Source organism: Suncus etruscus, chromosome 8 (genome assembly GCF_024139225.1).
Source record: "Suncus etruscus isolate mSunEtr1 chromosome 8, mSunEtr1.pri.cur, whole genome shotgun sequence".
In the NCBI taxonomy this organism is placed as follows: Eukaryota; Metazoa; Chordata; class Mammalia; order Eulipotyphla; family Soricidae; genus Suncus; species Suncus etruscus.
The window spans coordinates 124,265,004-124,282,969 of NC_064855.1; the positions used below are offsets into that span (position 1 = coordinate 124,265,004).

The window sequence follows — 17,966 nt, forward strand, 5'->3', positions numbered from 1 at the left end:
GACACGCGGGGCGGACGATCGCCGTTTCCGCTTCCGCCGGGCGCGCCCCCTTCCCCCTCTCCCGGCCGGGCGCACCCCAGACCCCGCGCTCCCGAACCAATCGGGGCGCCCGCGCGCCCCTCCTCGCGCGCCCCTCGCCAGCGGCTCGCCCGTGCGGGGCGGGAGGCAGCGCCCTGCGGGTCCCGGCGCGGCGCGGCGCGGGGCCGAGGATGCGCTTCTGGCTGCGGCACGCGGAGATGGCCCTGGAGGAGATGGTGCGGAGGCTGGCGGGCATCGCCGAGCGCACGGGTAGGGCGCGCCGGGTGCTCGGGGATGGGTGGGTGGGTGGGTGGATGGATGGATGGATGGACGGACGGACGGACGGACGGACGAATGGACGGCTGGATTGCTGGATAGATGGAGGTTGGGTTGGTTGATGGATGGATGGATGGATGGATGGATGGATGGATGGATGGATGGACGGACGGACGGACGGACGGACGGACGGACGGAAGAATGGATGGATGGATGGAAGGATGGGTGGATGGGTGGATGGGTGGATGGATGGATGAATGGACGGACGGACGGAAGAATGGATGGGTGGATGTACGCACGGACGCACGGTGCCCGTCGGCCTCACCGGCCCGGCCGTGCGCACGGTGCCTTGCGGGGCAACATCCCACCTGCGCCGCCACTGGCGCCCATCCCAGGCCGCCTGCGGGAGGGCGGAGCGCGGGGCGTCCGGACACCCCAGCGGGGAATCTGGAGACGTCCGCGCACGGCTGTCATTCCAGCCAGGAGAGCGCACGGTGCCCTAAGGCGCCTGTCACCGGAGGCTCCTGCGCCTGGATTGCATGGCAGCTGGATGCGATGGCTCAGTGGGTGCGGGGAGGTTTGGGAAGCAGATCTCGCGTCTGGCGGCGGGGTCCGTGCGCAAGGCGCGCCCCGGTTCCGTGGCACCGCCCTGGCCTGCGTTCGGGCTGCGCCGAGTCGCGGGAACCCCCTCCATCCCGGCTGGCCCTCCTGGGCGTGGTCGCCCCCCCAGTGCCGAGCTGTAGAGCCGCCGGCCCAGCTCCCCCAAAAGGTTCCGGAGACCCCGGTTTGCCATGGGGATTTTGTCTTGGAGCTGCTGCTGCATTGGTTATCTCTGCACTGAGAGAAGAGCCAGTTTGACACCAGGTTCCCTGCTCTGACCCGGCTCCTGCTGGGGTGGGGGCGCTCCTCATACTGGGAGGATGGGGAACTCCTGCTTTTGGGGGTCTGGGAGCTCCCGGTTTGGGACGCAGCCGCAGGGTTCCGGGGTCTGCGGGATGCACAGTACCACTGGGTCACCCTGCGGCACTGAGCTTTCTCTTTCCCCTCTGGCTGGCATCACTGGGCTGCGGGCCGATGTCCAGGCAATGATGTCACCCGGTGCCCAGGTTAGGATGGGTGCCCTGCAGCTGCCTGTGCCAGGGAGCTGAAGAGTGGGCAAGGCGCCCCTCCAAGGGTGTGAGAGCCACACTCCACCCCCTGTCCCGCATCCTGGGTCTGTGGTTGGCATCTGCTGTGAAGTCCCTGGAGGCTCAGCCCCAGCCTCAATGGCCTGACTCCTCCCTCCCCCCTCTCCTCCTCACTATTCCTCCTTCTTACCCTCCCATCACCCTCTCTCCTCCCTTCCTCCAGCCCCTCGCACCACCACAAAGCACCACCCAAAGAGTCTTTCTGGGCTCAGACCCTCCACCTGGCTCCTGCCTCCAGCATCGTGCAGGGCACCCCTCAGAAGCAGGGGGCTCTGACCACAGGTGGAGTTACTGCCGCAGGGACACACAGGGCTGGTGCAGGTGGGGCTGGCAACTCCATCCTGACCTGAGACCTCAGCAAGCACCCTCCCTCTGTGTCATCGCTCAGCCCAGGACCTGAGCCTGTTAGGGCAAAGTCAGAACTGAGGCCTGGTCACGGCAGCCTTCCCTGAATCCCAGATGACCCCTCTGGCACCAAGCAGACTCCTAACCCATGGTCCTTGTCTGTGTCACTCCCTATTCCCACTGCAGGCCTCCCCTTAAGGCCTCCCCTTAAGACCACGCCTCAAGGTCACCCCTCCCGGGGTTCCAGAGAGGCAGCAGGACTGTCCCCAGGGCTGAGTCTGCTTCAAGGAGGAGAGCAATCTCAGGGCTCTGCCACAGTCTCTTTTCTTGCTGTTGTTTGGGGGCCTCACCTGAGGGTGCTCAGAGCTCTCAGGTCCAGTTCATAGAACTTGGCTGGTCTGGTTTTCTCATTAGATTCACAGCAGTCAATAGTTGGCCAGTGATAGGGAACACATGTCTGTGTGGTCGGCAACCTGCAGCTCTCGAGCCACATGTGGCTCTTTACACTTTTAATTTGGCTCTTCTGTGTGCCGGGTGGCCACTCCAGGAGTCAGGACTCTGCTCCTAGCCTCTGACAGTGCGCGCCCTGTGTGGCTCTCAAAATAAATTTCAATCGTGGTTTTGGCGAGATTTGGCTCAGTTGAAAAAAAAGGTTGCCGACCACTGGTCTAGAGTACTTCTTTAGACAGCTGTTCTAACCTCATCCCACCTTTATGATGTAGGATGGCTGGGGTAGGCTCTAAAAATACATTTTTTTCAGTTCTCAGATGAACTGATGGTCACAGTCCCAGAACCAAACAAGAGATTGCCTGTATTGTAGAGGAATATTGACATCTGCCTCCTTTCCCATTGATTGGCTTGAGCTAAATCATGACTCTTGTTATTGATGAAGAATGAGTGATAGGTGAATAGGTGGAAAGAATAATGGATGGATGGATGGATGGATGGATGGATATATGTATGGATGGATAGATGGAAGAGTGGGTAGATGGATGGAAGAGTGGATGGATGGATGGATGGAAGAGTGGGTAAACAGATGGATGGATGGATGGATGGATGGATGGATGGATGGATGGAAGAGTGGGTAAACAGATGGATGGATGGATGGAAGACTGGGTGGATGAATGATGGGTGGGTGGATAGATGGATGGAAGAGTGGGTGGATGGATGGATGGATGGAAGGATGGATGGATGAATAGACACATAGAAGGGTGGATGGATGGATGAATAGACACATAGATGGGTGGATGGATGGAAGAGTGGGTGGATAAATGCATGGATGGAAGAGGGAGTATGTGGATGACCAATGATTGGAAGAGTGGGTGGATGGATGGATGGAAGAGTGGGTAAATGGATGGATGGATGGGTGAATGGATAGATGGGTGGATGAATAGATGGATGAAAGGTTGGGGATGGATGGATGGAAGAGTGGGTGAATGGATTGTTGGATGGATAGATGGGTGGGTGAATGGGTGGATAGATGGATGGAGGACGGATGGATGAATGGATGGATGGATGGATGGATGGGTGATGGATGGGTGGATGGATGGATGGATGGATAGATGAATGGATGGATAGGTGGGTGGGTGGATGGATAGGTGGGTGGATGGATGGATGGATAGATGGATGGATGGATGAAGAATGGAAGAGTGGATGGATGTAGAGACAGATGGATGGGTGGATAGATGGATAGAAGAATGAGTGGATGGATGGTTGGAAGAGTGGATGGATCTGCCAGAGTCTGCCACATGCCAGAGGTCAAGCAGGCAATATTCTGACAAAAATGTTTTTTTCTGAAGACCAGGTTTCATGGGGGAACAGTCATGGTAGGGAAACCAGGGGCCTCACAGCCAACACCTAGGCTAAGAAAGGGAGAGAGATACACAGAGCAGGTGTTAGAACTGAGAGGCAAGTATTCTTTTTTTTTTTTTTTTTTTTTTTTTTGGTTTTTGGGCCACGCCCAGTGACGCTCAGGGATTACTCCTGGCTATGTGCTCAGAAGTCGCTCCTGGCTTGGGGGACCATATGGGATACTGGGGGACCATATGGGATACCGGGGGATCGAACCTCGGTCCATCCAAGGTTAGCGCAGGTAAGGCAGGCACCTTACCTCTAGCGCCACCACCCGTCCCGAGAGGCAAGTATTCAATCAGAGAGAGAGGAATAAAGAGGAGGAAAATGCAAAAACTACAAGGTAGCAGAACCAGACAACAGTTTCCAGTGAAGCCATCTGGGAAATGCAGCCAGCTTTTGAGAGAAACTGCCGGGGAAAAATAGCCAGCCAGCCAGCCAGCCAGCAGCAGCAGCAACAGCAACAGCACTAGCAAGCAGCCCCACCCCTGCACTCAAGCTGAGGTTTATATATGCCCCCAGCAACGGCCTCTAAATGACAGTTACCAGGGACTTGTTTTAAAGGGACAGACCATTTTTATGGCAGTGAAACCCAAGAGGATGGATGGAAGAGTGGGTGATGGGTGGATGGGAAGAATGGTGCATGGGTAGAAGGAAGGAATCAAAGAAAGGATATATAGAATGGTGAGTGGGTAGCTGGACAGAATAGATATAATGGTGGGTGGATAGATGGACAGAATGGTAAATGATGGATGGACCAAATGGTGAGTTGACCAATGAACAGGATGGTAGAGGCTGGATAGACAGAATGGTTGGTGGATGGATCAATGACAAAATGGTGAGTAGACAGACTGTTAGAAAATGATGGTATGTTTCATGGAGAGATGGGGGGGATGCTCTTGTCTCTGTGTTCTGGGCTCTTCCTACAGAAATGGCTGTTCTGTGGCCTCCATGGAGGCCACTTGGGCCACATGAGGTGGACACTGAGTAGTCACGTGGTGGAGAGGAGACCCTGAGTGATCATATCGAGGACTCCTGAAGCAGCCAAATAGGTCTCCTGGGCTTAGCAGACATGAGGCTCCGTCACTGGTGGCCTAGGGCTCAGCTGTTCTCGGGCCTGAGTGTTGCCGGGTGTGTGATGAGTAGCTGACAGCAGCTGGGTCCTGCCTCACTCCCTCCTCCCAGTGTGTTTCGGGGCGCTACAGGGGCTAAACACCACAGGGGCAGGACAAACGGGTCTGGGATAGATTGGATCAGGATAGATGGGGCCAGGACAGAAGGGGCTCAGACAGACAGGCCTGGCACACACAAGGCTGTGGTCACACTGGCTGAGACAGTGCCTGACCCTTTCCCCTGTGTCTCCTGTCTACACTGCAGGAAACACCCACTGCTTATTGTCCATATGAGGGTGGATCTGTGCCTTCAGGCCCTGTGACCCACCAGAGACTGAGGAGCACAGACAGCACCCCCGCCTGTGCCCTCCCGGCCTACAGGGCTGCCCCATGGATCTCTCTGGGTTCAGCTAGGACAGTGCCACCTCCCCAGGGCACTGAAGCCTGAGCACCCAAGGGAACCTTGAGCCCTGTGGCCACGGCATGCCCAGTCCATCCCAGCTGTCGAGCTGTAGGGGCTCTGGAAAGCTCAGAGCCTGGCTGGGGTGTCTGGAGTCCTGAGGAAGTGTCAAGAGGTGAGGCTGTACTTCCTCAGCCTTCCATGGCCGCGCCTCCTCCTTCCTCCTCCTGCTTGTTTGTCTGCGGAGGTTTCCGGCAGCATCGGGAAGGTGTCTGGGCACTGGGGCCTTGCAGGAAGGAAATGCGGGCGGGCCCCTCTTGTGGGCCCTCGGACACCAGGTCCCCTGCTCTGTCTGGCGGAGCTGCACGCTCAGACTGCCAGGGACGGCTCCAGGCTCGGTTCTAGCCAGCAGCTCTGGGCTGCGGGGCAGCAGCTGACCCCCAGCTGAACGCCCAATGTCAGCAGAGGTCATACCCAGCCTGGCGTGCAACTCTGCACCCAGCGCCCTTGTGCCCGGCTTCCAGGCGGACTCCCCTAGGGAAGAGGCATAGGCAGCTGGGAGCCCCGGCACCCAAGAGAATCAGGACCCCTGCAGGAAAGCGCTCTCATGGCTGGCAGGGGAGCCCTACAAGGACGCCCCCACTGCTGCTGGCAGCCACCCTGGAGGCGCCGTGTGGCCTGGAGGGAGCCAATGCCAGGTGAGTGGGATGGGCGTCTTGGAGAGAGGGCAGACCGGGCTCCCGCTCTGAGTGGGTATGGGGTGAGTGACCCAAAGGCCACTGCCCTGCCCACTGCACCACTGCTCTTCTGGTCCCTCGCTGCTGACCACTGTGAGGTGCTCCCTGCATGGATAGATGCCAGGTGTAGCCAGCAGATGTCAGAGCCAGCCATGATCTCTGGCGTGGGACCCCCAATCCTCCTTTTGGGGTCTTGAGGAACCCCCCACAGTGCTGACAGTGGGGTCTGGGAGGTCAATGCAGACCCTGCCTCTGTGAGGGCCAGACCCCTGTCCCAGAGCCTCAGCCATGCAGGGCTGGTGGCCTGGCAGTGCCCTCAGGTTCCTGACCGGCAGAGCTGTGCAGATATTGGGGGGAGATTCATTGTACCCCTCTCCTACCCCTGCTCTGCCTCGCACCTCATGGCACTTTTCTCTGCTGAGGGGACAGCACTTCCAGGTTCCCAGGGCACAGGGTGAGGCTGTGGACCTGAACCCTCCCCCACCCCCCAGTTATAGACCATGTCCACAGCCTTGGGCACTCAGCACGGGGCCCTGGGGTGCTCCAGTGTGGCGAGGGGGGCCTGGCTGTGACATGTGGGTAAGGGTGGAGCTGTGGCTAAAGTTGGGGAGGTGGGGAGCAGGCAGCCTCTGCGTGGGGGGTCTTGTCTCACTTGCTTACTAGTGCCCTTTCACACTAGTTAGTTCTCTGTACTAGACAATACTTGTTCCCACTAATGATCCTGCTAGGTACTGCTCCTTCATGCTGGTCAGTATCCCATCATGCTAGTACTCTTTCATACTGGCCAGGACTCCTTCGTGCTGGTTAATGCTCCTTCATGCTGATCAGAGCTCTGTTGTGCCAGGTGATACTCTCTGTGCTGGTCAGTACTGCTGTATGCTCGTCAGCATCACGCCAGTTAAGTCTCCTTCATGCTAGTTGGTACCCCTTCAGACTAGCTAGCATTCATGTCTCCACTCAGCCTGTATGCATGCTCTCTCTCGCTCTCTTTGGGTTTTTTATTGTTTGTGGACTACGCCCAGCTATGCTTGGGGCTTACTCCTGGCTCCGTGCTCAGGACTCACTCCTACCTCTGCATTCATGGCTCCTGGCTATGTGCTCAGGGCTCACTCCTAGCAAAGCTCAGGGAACCCTACAAGGTGCCAGGGACTGAACCCGGGTTGGTGTGTGTATGGTGAGTGCCCTGCCCATTGATCCAGTCCCCTCGGCTCCCACTCTCAGTGCTGGGCAGACGTCTTGGCACTCTGGACGACAGCAAAGCCTGGCATGGGCTCGCACTTCCTGGGGCCCCTACACCACATGCAGCCGTGTCCCCTTGCTGCACCCTCGCTGTCCTTCCCAGCCGTCCCTGCTGTTCCTGCTCCGGGCACTGGAGGATGTCAGGTGCACAGCTGAAAGCCGGAAGGGCCGAGAACAGCCTGTGTCACCTTCCCGGACCACCCCACCTCTGTTTGTTCTTGTGCACGGTCACCTGTGAGGGGGGGGCAGATCCGGGAGGTGGGGGAAGGGTGGTCAGCTCAATGGGACCTACCCGCCTCCCTTGGCACGCGCCCCTGCAAAGTGTGTCTGTAGCTGTGCCTCCGTGACTGCTGAGAAGCAGGATTGCAGCGACCCCGGGGCTGTGGCCACGGCTGGGCCCACCAGCTGGCACTCGGCATGTGTACCCAAGGGTGGAGTGGCGCGTCCGGCTCAGCATCGAGTGCTCTGGACGCTGCATCCTGCTCGCAGGAAAGCGAAAGTGGATGCGGCTGGTCCTCGCTCCGAATTTCGGGGGCAAAGTCCAGGCCACAGGCTGATGGGTAAAGGTGGGCAGGGCCTTGAGCCACTTGGCAGGACCATGGGGGACGGCAGCTGGGCCCGGATCTCGGTGGCTGAGATGCAGAGCTACTACTTCTACTCGGAGTGGTGCTCCTGGCTGCACTCGCTCGCCGAGGGTGAGTCAGGGCACCTGATGCCACCCAACCCGGGGTGGTGTCAGACCTGTATTTGCTGGTTGCTGTGCCATAAGGCAGTTCTGGACACTTTCCTGGGCGCCTGGTGTGCGGCTCGAGGCCCCTTGGCTGGTGGCAGCTTCTCCTCAGGGACTCAGCGGCCCCGACCATTCAGGGCACCTGGCACAGAAGGTCTGGTGAGGAGCTGCAGTTGAGAGGTACCGTGCTCAGGGCTGCCACCAGTACACTGACACAGTCCTCGGGGTGCCCAGTGGCGCTGACAGGCCACTTCTGTCAACAGTTGCCAGAGCCCTGAGGTGCTATACGCCTCACAGTCTCCAGCGCTGTGGGCACTGCTCGCAGTGTGGCCGGGCGAGTGTGGTCTAGCCAGCTCCTTCACCCGGCCAGGCAGCCCAAAGAATGCCCATTCCCCAGGCACTAGGGGCTGCCTACAGAGGCACACGAGCTGGTGTCTGGGGTCAGGGAAGCTCAGCCCAGCAGTGAGGGTTGGGAAGGACCCGGGTGGGAAGGATTGGGTGGGAGACCTGAAGGGGGTGGGAGGAGCTGGAAATGTGCCTCGTCCTCAGGCCCTGGCAGAGCTTTCTAGAATGGGGGGGGGGGTTTATTTTGGTACTTTTTCCTCCTTGGCTTTCACTTAACATCCCCATCTGTTGGTGCAGAAGGGCTCCCTGTGCAGTCACTGTGGTGGACAGACCGCTGGCACTCAGTGACCCAGTGACTCAGCTCACACTCACAGTGACCCGCAGTCACCCACGCTCGCATGCACTGTGACCCAAGTTAACAGTCACCCAGTTCACACTCACAGTCACCCAGCTCACGGTCACCCACTCACTACGACGCACGCTCACCCACACTTAAACTCACAGTGGCCCATACTCCACTCCTAGCTCCGAAGAACAGAACAGTCACGTGTAATGGTTGGGGGCGACTATGACCCACCAAGACTCGTCCTCACACATACACTGATCCACTCGTACTTACGCATGCACGAATTCACACTCAAACTCTAGCACCCATACCCACTGACACTGACACTCACGATGGCCTACTCAGACTCTCACTCATGCTCACACTCATCCTCTCAGACTTATACCGGTGCACTCACACTCAAGCTCAGACTTACACTCTACTCACACTCACTTCCATATACTCAAGTCATTCACGCACTGTACTTCCTTACACCCAGACACTCATTCACACTCACATCGTCATCTTCACTCTTTCACACTCATCTCACCACCCTCAAACTCACCTTACCTCACACACGCTATTACCACCCGTTCACTCCAAACACCCATACTAGCACCCGTAGTGACTAATACACGCTAATTAGTATTACACAGTAACACTGACACTCCTGCTCATAATTTCCTTTCTCCCTGTGAGCAGAGCGGAAAGGGAGGCACGGTGCCTGGCATGGAGCCCTGCCATAGGTGGCGTTTCTGCCCGACCTGGCCCAGGTGGGCATCTCTGACGCTGCCATGGCCTCTCTTGCCGGGGTGAGGGACGCTTGTGTCCTTTGGCAGGTGCCATCTGGCAGAGTGATGGGACTATCCCTGTTCTGTTGGAAGTGCTGCAGGAACACCCCAGGGTCTCCCAGGTCCCTGGGGCGGGTGGCGTCAGGGAAGGTTGGGCAGGGCAGCTGTGTGCGGTGAGTCAGGAAGGCGCTGTGGGCAGGGCCACCCACCGAGGCCGGATTCCCTGCTGGTTGTGTCTTCACCCACGGGCTGGGCCCTGCACCTGGCTAACTAACAACAAAGGCCCTGGCTGTCCTGTGTGGCCCTCTCTCACGGCACCGTGCCTGCCGACACCCGCATCTCGTGCTCCATGTCAAGTAGAACATGTCTGTGATGTGTGTCGTGAGCGTGGGGTCTGTACTCTGGTTCTTTTCCTGTCTTTGTTTCCATCTACCCCCACTGGCCGACGGCCACATCACCTGTCTCTCATGGGATCCCCTGACCTACTGTGGCTTTACGGTCTGGAGGATCCAGAGGTTAGACCATGTCCACAGCCATGTCTGTGGGTTCAAACCCTGCAGTTTGATGGTGGAGGACGGGAGGCTGCCAGGTACTGGGCAAGTCTGCAACAAACAAGGAGTGAACTCGGCCAGGCCAGGCTCCAGTTCTGGAGATCTACACAGAAATGTGAGAGACAGGCAGCCCCATGGTAACACTACTGAGAACAAGAAGAAGTGGGTCTTGTGTGATGAGACTGTCCGTGTCCTCACTGACCATGCATGGAAGGTGCCCAGGGCATTTGCATAGATTCACCAGGGCAGTACATTGCAGAAAATACCCATTTCTGTGCCAAAACAGATGCAGGAAAACAGAAACTCACATGTACTTCTATCATTTATGCTGTTATTTAAGAAGGATCTGGCTAGTGTTTGTAGTTAGCAGCCCAGGAGCTGAGACAGACCAGATTGACCAGACCTGAGGGACAGAATGAGAGATAGACCTGAGGGACAGAGCTGATGGATGAGGCTCGGAATTAAAGACTTGACCCAGGCTGGGAGAGCAGGTGCAGGACTGAGAGACCAGACCAGTTTGGTGCAGGTAGAGCAACCTGCTGGCGCATCAGACAGTTTGGCCAATCCAGGGTCGAGAGAACTTTCTGGAACATTGACCACCTTCTTTCTAGCATGGGGTTGAGCTGTGCGGTGAAACCGACCCTCCCTCGGGCATGGAATGCATGTGTGGGAAGGACCAGTATCTCTGGCCACACTCCCTGGTCCATGAGCTGAGCGAGGGGTGGGATGGGGAGTAAGTCGACCCTCATGGCCCCACGCACTTAGCACTTAACGTGGCATCAGCTCTCTCTCACCCCAGCACCTCAGCTCACCCCTTTTACCTTCCATTCCACCCACACACCCCTGCACTCGCACCACTGCAGCCTCATCCCTGCACCCACATTTCTGTCTCTCTCCCTGTACCTTCACCCTTTTATCTGCTCCCCTGCACCCTCAGCTCTGCGCCCTCAGCCTCATCCCTTACCCTTGCACACACTGCTCTGCTCTTGGATCTAAAGGGCACAGTTCCAGTGGGGTCACCTGTGGGGAAAGGGAGTCTCAGGGTCCCTGAGATGCTGTGGGTGGACCTGAGGCCTGTGCTCTGCGTACCAAAGGAGAGCTGGGATCCAGCATGTCCCTTCATCCTGCTATACCCATGTCCTGGGTCCTGGTCATGTACTGTGTCCTGGGATCACATCCCATAGTCTGGGGCCAGGCTCCACTGCAGCAAGGTCCCACCCAGCTCCTGATCCTCACCCGTCACCTACAGTGCCCTTGTGGTAGGGCTGCACCCTTCTCCCGCCCCCAGGTGCCCCTCGGCCTGCAGACACACCACACCCAGTTTCCCCCAGGCTTGGGCAGCCTCTCCTTTCCCAGCTGGAAGGCCCAAGATGCTGCCCCCCACCATTGCTTTCATGCTGGACTAGTGAGGGAGGCATGGCCACTGCCACCTGCAGGCCTGTCCCTGGCGGGCAGCCTGCGCTGTCCTGGGCACTGCCCACACAGCCCTCGACTGACTGTACTGCAGCTGTGTTTGCTCTGTGGCGGGTCCACCTTGCCACCACCCCAGGACTCGTGACTTGGCTGTTGACGGAGGACTTACTTCCGCTCCCCAGGCTTCTCCCTGGGCCTGCCAGGCTTTCGGGGTACAGGGACAGTTCCAGGTTCCCAACTGCTCCATGCAGCTGGCACAGCCAGCACTGCCTGCATCTCTCCGAGGCTGGGCCTGGCTTCCTGGGCAGGACAAGTCCTTGGGGGCCCATCCAAGAAGAGCCATCGTACCTCAGGCTCCCCGAGGGCCGCCCTAAGGCTGCCCTGACCTGGGGCTGCACCTCCACAGAGAACCAGGTGTGCTCCCATGCGGGCTTTCATGTATGTTCTCATGAGTGCTCACATGTGCTCTGTATGCTCATGTATTTATTTTCATGTGTGTTCTCACATGGGCAGGGATATGTCCCCATGTGCACCATGTGTGGTCTCCCATGCATGTGCTCATGTGTCTCGCCCACATAGGCAGCTGTGTACTCACACATGGTATTCTAGTCATGTGTGCTATCGTGTGTGTTCACATGTATTCTCACATGCTCTGTGTGTGCTGCCATCTGCAGTACAGTATGTACTGTGTGCGCTAGTGTGTGGTCCTGTGTCACCACTGATGGCCACTCTTGGGGTCACTCCAGTGACCTGGCCCTGTCCTGAGGCTCCTCCCTGCCCCCCAGCTGGTGAGACCCCAGCAGCTGCCCCTTCAAGAGCTTCAAGAGCTCTCCTGGCCCCAGCCCGCAGCTGCCCCCACCTGTTCGCTCCCCCTCCAGCTTCCCTTTGGGTTTGTTTCTGCGGTGATTCAGGAGCAGCCCTGGCAGGTCCCCGAGGGGGAGGGGGAGGGGGAGGCGCCTGGCAGGGCTGCAGGGCTCCGGCAGGGGGAGTCCCGAGGGCCGGTGCCGGGCGGTGCTGCCTTTGCGGGAGCCGGTTCTGCCAGGCTTGGTGCGTCTGGGGTTAAGGGCTCAGGAGTGACTGAGTGTCTGTCATCACCACCGTCACCTCCCCCAGTGCCCCTCAGAGCCCAGAAGCCCGGCTGTGTCCTGAGAGATGGCGATGGGGCTGTGCCGGCCCTGCTGCCCTCCTTTGTGCTCTGGCTCCAGCATCCCGGTCCTGGGCCAGGCCACAGCGTGACCGTGACTGTGGTCAGGCAGCACAGGTGCTGGGCCGTGGTGTGAGCCACAGGAGGAGGTGTGGCACGCCTGGTCTCCTGGGGGCTGTGTGCCGAGAGCCCAGCAGAGCAGGGCCCTGTGCCATGTCTGCTGTGAGGACACGGAGGCGCCCAAGCCCGCCTGAATGGGGCACTGCCAGCAGGTGACAGACCTGAAGTCGCTCAGCCTGGGGTTGCCCCTGCCCACGAGTCCTGGGCATCCAGGAAAGGTCCAGGCTTCTGAAGTTTGGGGTCACCCGAGCCCACTTGCTCCTGAAAGCCAGACATGAGCACCTGGGAGGACAGGAGTGGGGACAAGTGTGCGGGGAAAGGTATGTACTGAGTGTGTGTGACAGGTGTGTGTGGATAGGTGTGTGGGAAACAAGTGTTGGACAGGTATGGGGCAGGATGTGGGGACAGGTGGGGGACACTGTGTGCTCTGAACTGCATCAACACCCTGGCCTCCCAGGAGGCAGCTGTTGCTAGACACAGATGCCCTGTCCGTCCACTGTCGCACTCCATCCTGCTCAGGGCTGTGCCAACTGTGGGGGACGGGACGGTGCCCTCCTGGGTGGCCATGTGCCCACCACTCTGATTGGACCAGGCCCTTTTTTGTGAGTCTCAGGCATTTCTCTTCATGTGCTCGGAGTCAGTCACCTGCACTTGCTCTGGGGTCGCCTTATGCTTGGGGTCACCTGCTTGTGACCCGTCTGTGCCCCACTCTGAGGTCGGTAAGAGGCTCCCTTTGCCCCAGAAGCAGGTGTGTTGGTTGCTCGTTGCCATACGTGGGTGAGTGCTGGGGTGTAGCTCCCAGGCAGGTGTCAGGGCGCAGTTCCCAGGTGGGATCAGAGTGTAGCTCCCGGGCGGGTGTTGGGGTGTCTCTGCCAGGCTTCCCAAGCTGCAGACCTTCAGCCCATGAGGCTCCCTCCCTGCAGGAGTTGCTGCTGACCCGGCTGTGTCTCCTTCATCTGCTGCTCCAGGACTGCTGGGCTCTGCCACTAGAGTCGGGGTCAGATGTCACTTGTGATGTCAGTAGGTCCTGTGTGGGACTGGTCACTTCCTGGCCCCCTCCACCAGTCCTGAGACCCCCTCAGCCCTCCTCCTCCTCCAGCCTTCCTCTCCATCCTCCATTCTCCTCCCTCATCCTCCATCCCTCCCTCACCCTCACCATCTACACATCTCCATCCTTTACTCCCTCTCTCCTCCATCTTTGTCCTCTATTCATCCACCGTACTCCATCCCTCCTCCATCCTTCCTACTCCTCCTCTTCCTCCTTCCTTCTCTGCCTTCCTTCATGTCTCTTCATCCCTCCCCTCCTTCCCTCTCAGCCACAGCTTCCTTTCTTTTCTTTCGTCCCTCCCGTGAGGTCTGTATTTCTGTGCTTTGTTTGGCTGTGGTTCAGATCCCTGGACCAAGTCAGATGCAGGATGCCATTGTATGGGGTGCTGTGGGGAGCAGGAGTGGCCATGCTGGGTTCAGGGTGTACTGGGGGGTCAGCATACCCAACAGGTTCTGCAGGAGGCAGAACGACTGAGCTCTCTGTCCTGCATAGACATTGTGTGTGCATGCTGGCGTGTGTAGTGACAGGATTGCTTCTGAGTGAGCAAAAGAACAATTTGAGAGAAAAGTCTTTGTAGGCTCACGTGTGCCTCTCTGCTCACTGCTCTGCTGTGAGCAGTGTCAAGGGACGCATTTGTATGGATGTGGGCCTTGTGCCACGTGTGAGAGAAACGTTAGCCTGCATCTCAGCACATGGTCGCACATCAGAGCACACAGATGTGGACTTGCGCTGAGTGTGCGGGGGCTGGGGGGCTGGATATGCAGGGATCTGGTTGTGGGATCTAATATGCAGATATCTGGGTATGTGGGGATCTGGTGTGCATGGATCTGTGGGATCTGGTGTGCAGGGACCTGATGTGTGGGGATCTGGTGTTTAGGGATCTGGTATGTGGGGATCTGTGCAGGGATCTGTGGGATCTTGTGTGAAGGGATCTGGGTGTGTGGGGATCTGGGCAGGCAGTGATCTAGGCATGTAGCAAAATGAGTTCATTGAACCTGAGTAAGTGAGGATCTGAGCATGTGAACATTTGGGTTTACAGGAATCTGGGCATGCAGAGATTAATGGGCAAGATCTGGGTGTAGCATCTAGCCATGCCAGCACCTGGCCATGTGGGGATCTGGTATGTCGTGTCTCAATGTGCAGGATCCAGCACACAGGGACCTATCTATATGGGGTTGATGTGAGGGTCTGGCGCACGATCTTGTGTTCCAGGATTGGGCTTCCAGAGGCTCTGCAGGTGGCCTCTCTGAGTGGCCCCGAGCTCACAACACCAGAGTGCTAAGAAGGACTCGAGGCTACAGAAGCTCCTTAGAGGAGCCAGGGGCTCCTCAGGGTGCAGCCCAGCAGCAGGTCTGTTCAGTTGGAGGCCTGTCCTGAGGTGTGAGGACACTGCAGGGCCCCGTTTCTGTGTCATGCCCCGGGGGCTCCTTTCTGAAAAGTGGGTCATCTGTCTACACTACTGGGCCTTCTTTCTACATGGCCAGGCCTTCTATCTACATGCTGGACCTTCTGTCCGCATGGCTGGGCCATCTTCACAGCCAGACCTTCTGTCTACATAGCTCGGTCTTCTTTCTACATGGCTGGGCCTTGAAGGATGCCGCTCTACCGACTGGGGCCCGATGAGCCTCTCGTAGCCATTCTGGGCTCAGAGCCCTTGTCCTGAGCAGGCTCTCAGAACCCTCCGCCCTGGAGCCCATGGATGGTGGCAGCTGCATCCTCAGGACCTGGGAGCTGGTCCCCAGCAGCTGCTGGCGGCTGGCAAGGCTACCATGAGGACAGGACAGGCACTGAGCAGGGCACTGAGCCGGGCATTGAGCGGAGTCTCATCTGCAGCATCTCCCAGACCCCTGCGAGACCTGGACCCTGAGTGCCCCGATTCCATTAGCCATCACCCGCCACATGAGGCGTACCCTGGGGCAGGTCTCTACTACAGGATGAGATGTCTTAGTGTCTGTAGACCGTGTCAAGGGTCATGTCATGGCTGGGCCTGGGAGTGTGGGTCCGTGGGAATGGATGATAGGCGAGGAGCTGGGCTGCCCCCAATGGCCCTCCTGGGTCAAAGGGACTCGGGAACACTAGGGAGCCTTGTGGGCACCGCCCGGCCCCCTCACCGCTATGTCCGGTCCCGGCCGGGTAATTGCTGGGTCTGTGCTCATGTGTGGGGCTTTGTATGTGCACAGAGCCACCCTTGAGGGGCTGCGGGGCGGGGTCGCTCCTTCTTGAGCACCCCATACACACACAGGAACCCCATCCCCGGATGGCCAGAGCCATGGGAGAGGTGGTGGCCAAGTGGCCCAGCAGGAAGTGCAGGCAGCTGAGCCGGCCCGGCCCGGCCCACACCAGGAGTCGTGTGTGTCGTGTGCGGGTACATTGGGCCGGAGTAGAGGCCAGTCTGGCAAGCCCCTGGCCGTGCCTCTCGGTTGGGTCCAGGTACCCTGCCTGCCTCCCGGAAAGTTCTGGGGCTTTGACTTGTGTCCATGAGAGGGAGATACTGTACACCCTGACTCCTGGGGCCACGTCCCCTTACTGTCCCCGGGGCCTTGGAGCGTCTCCATCAAGGCCTGACAGGTCTGTGCCCCTATAGGGATCTAGGGTCTCTCAATGCCAGTTCATGACCATGTGAATGTCCTTGTCTCCACATCTTAGCCCAGCCTTCAGTCCTGGGTCCACCACTGCATGAACCAGAAAATCTGCCTGCCTGAGCGGGCAGCGACGTGGACGTGGGTCCTGCCCACACATGGTCTCTCCAGAGCTTGGTTCTGTCGTTCTGCGACTGTATGTGGCTATGGCCCAGCTGGGCCTCGTCCCTGCACCTCAAGGGGTTCTGTGTCCCAGACCTGGGCCCTCATACTTCCTGGCCAAGGGTCCCGAGGCACCTTTGTCCCTCATGCCCATGTGCTGTGTGTATAGCCAGAGGGTGCGGCAGTGGTGGCCCAGGGACACGGCACATGAGGGGCCGCTTGGCCCCCCGCACTGGTGCCTTTTTGCAGAACCGGAAGAGCTAGATCCTGCCACACAGGGATTCCCAGTCGCTCCCACTGATCCACCTGGATGTGGGCAGGCAGCAGGCTCGAGCTTGACGCCAGGAGTGGAAAGGCCCCGGGGAGGCTCCTGTGGGTGTTTCAGAGCAGATAGGGCGAGCCCCCCCCCCATACCATCCTGGAGAAACGGCATGCCATCCAGAGACTCCATCAGGGGCTGAGACACAGCGCTGGCACATGGGCTTTGCATGCAGCAGCCGAGGGTCCCCCTGATGCGTGAACTGCCCTGGCCACTGCTGGCTGTGTCCCTACCCCTGAAATAGAGCCGAGAACTTGGCTCCCTGCAAAAGGAAATTTGGCCCCTTTGGTCCAAAGCCAGGAGCATGGCAGAGTGCAGGGAGATTTGACCTAAGGGGCCTTCCCTGGGGCGAGCTGAGGAGGGTGGTGACGGCCAGCTCCGGCCCCAGTGCTCCCTGTCCGGCCTCCCGGTGTGTTTAGATCTCCTGGGTGTGGGGTTTGCACACACGTCGATCACCACCCTGATCTGTCCTGCAGATGAAATCATGCACCAAGACATCTCCCCACTGTGTGCAGCTGACATCCAGGACCAACTGAAGAAGCGCTTTGCCTACCTGTCGGGTACGTCTCCCAGCCAGTGGGGCCATGGGCAGCCTGGGCAGTCATTAGCCTTCCCTAGGTGGGTGGCCAGCCTGCTACTACCCCTGCTGCGCGCCCAGGGTGCGGTCCAGCCTGGCATCCCAGCTGGCAGGCACAGGGATGCTCTGAGTCTAGCCTCAACTATCTGCTCCGGTGCAGAACCAGCTTCTTTATTTTTTTTGGTTGTTTTTTTTTATTTATTTGTTTTGCGGCCACACCTGGCATCACTCAGGGGTTACACCTGGCTCTATGCTCAGAACTCGCTCCTGGCAGGCTCAGGGGACCACATGGGATGCCAAGGATAGAACCTGTGTCTGTCCCTGGTCAGCCGCTTGCAGGGCAAACGCCCTACTGCTGTGCTATCACTCTGGCTTTGGGGGGGTGGCCAGCTTCTGACCGGACCTCGTCCAGCCCACTGCCCCTTCGACAGTTCCATCATTGTGCCCTATAGGCCTCCTACCCCAGCCTGGTGGGTGGGGGCTGCATGGAGGGGTTGTAGTCACGCCCACCAGAGGGCCCAGCATGCAGACATGTGTGAGAGAGACGTGGGGCATGTGGACGGAAGGAGGTTGGCCTCAGACCCCACCCCTGTCCCGCACCTCTATGGTCCTGACAGCAGAGCCATCATGTCCCAGACCCCCAAGTCCTCTAAACCCACCTGGACCCTGCATCATGCCCCCAAGCGCTCAGGGATGA

At 58.7% G+C, this 17,966-nt stretch overlaps 2 protein-coding genes across 6 annotated transcripts in view; one reads left to right on the top strand and one right to left on the bottom strand.

Annotated features, from left to right (window-relative positions):
• The window catches only part of ARHGEF7 (Rho guanine nucleotide exchange factor 7), a 496,685-nt gene that overhangs the window by 251,803 nt on the left and 226,916 nt on the right, over nt 1-17,966 (bottom strand). The gene's annotated exons all lie outside the window — the stretch shown is intronic.
• The window catches only part of MCF2L (MCF.2 cell line derived transforming sequence like), a 44,178-nt gene that overhangs the window by 344 nt on the left and 25,868 nt on the right, over nt 1-17,966 (top strand). The window contains exons 1-2 of one of the 5 annotated variants that reach the window (XM_049778097.1): nt 141-288; nt 17,169-17,252. In XM_049778097.1, the coding sequence (XP_049634054.1) occupies nt 210-288; nt 17,169-17,252 (163 nt within the window). In that variant the 5' untranslated portion in view covers nt 141-209. Of the gene's footprint in view, nt 1-140; nt 289-5,484; nt 5,888-12,786; nt 12,905-17,168; nt 17,253-17,966 lie in introns of those variants that run through there. The other 4 variants (XM_049778096.1, XM_049778095.1, XM_049778099.1 and 1 more) reach the window with 4 other exon arrangements.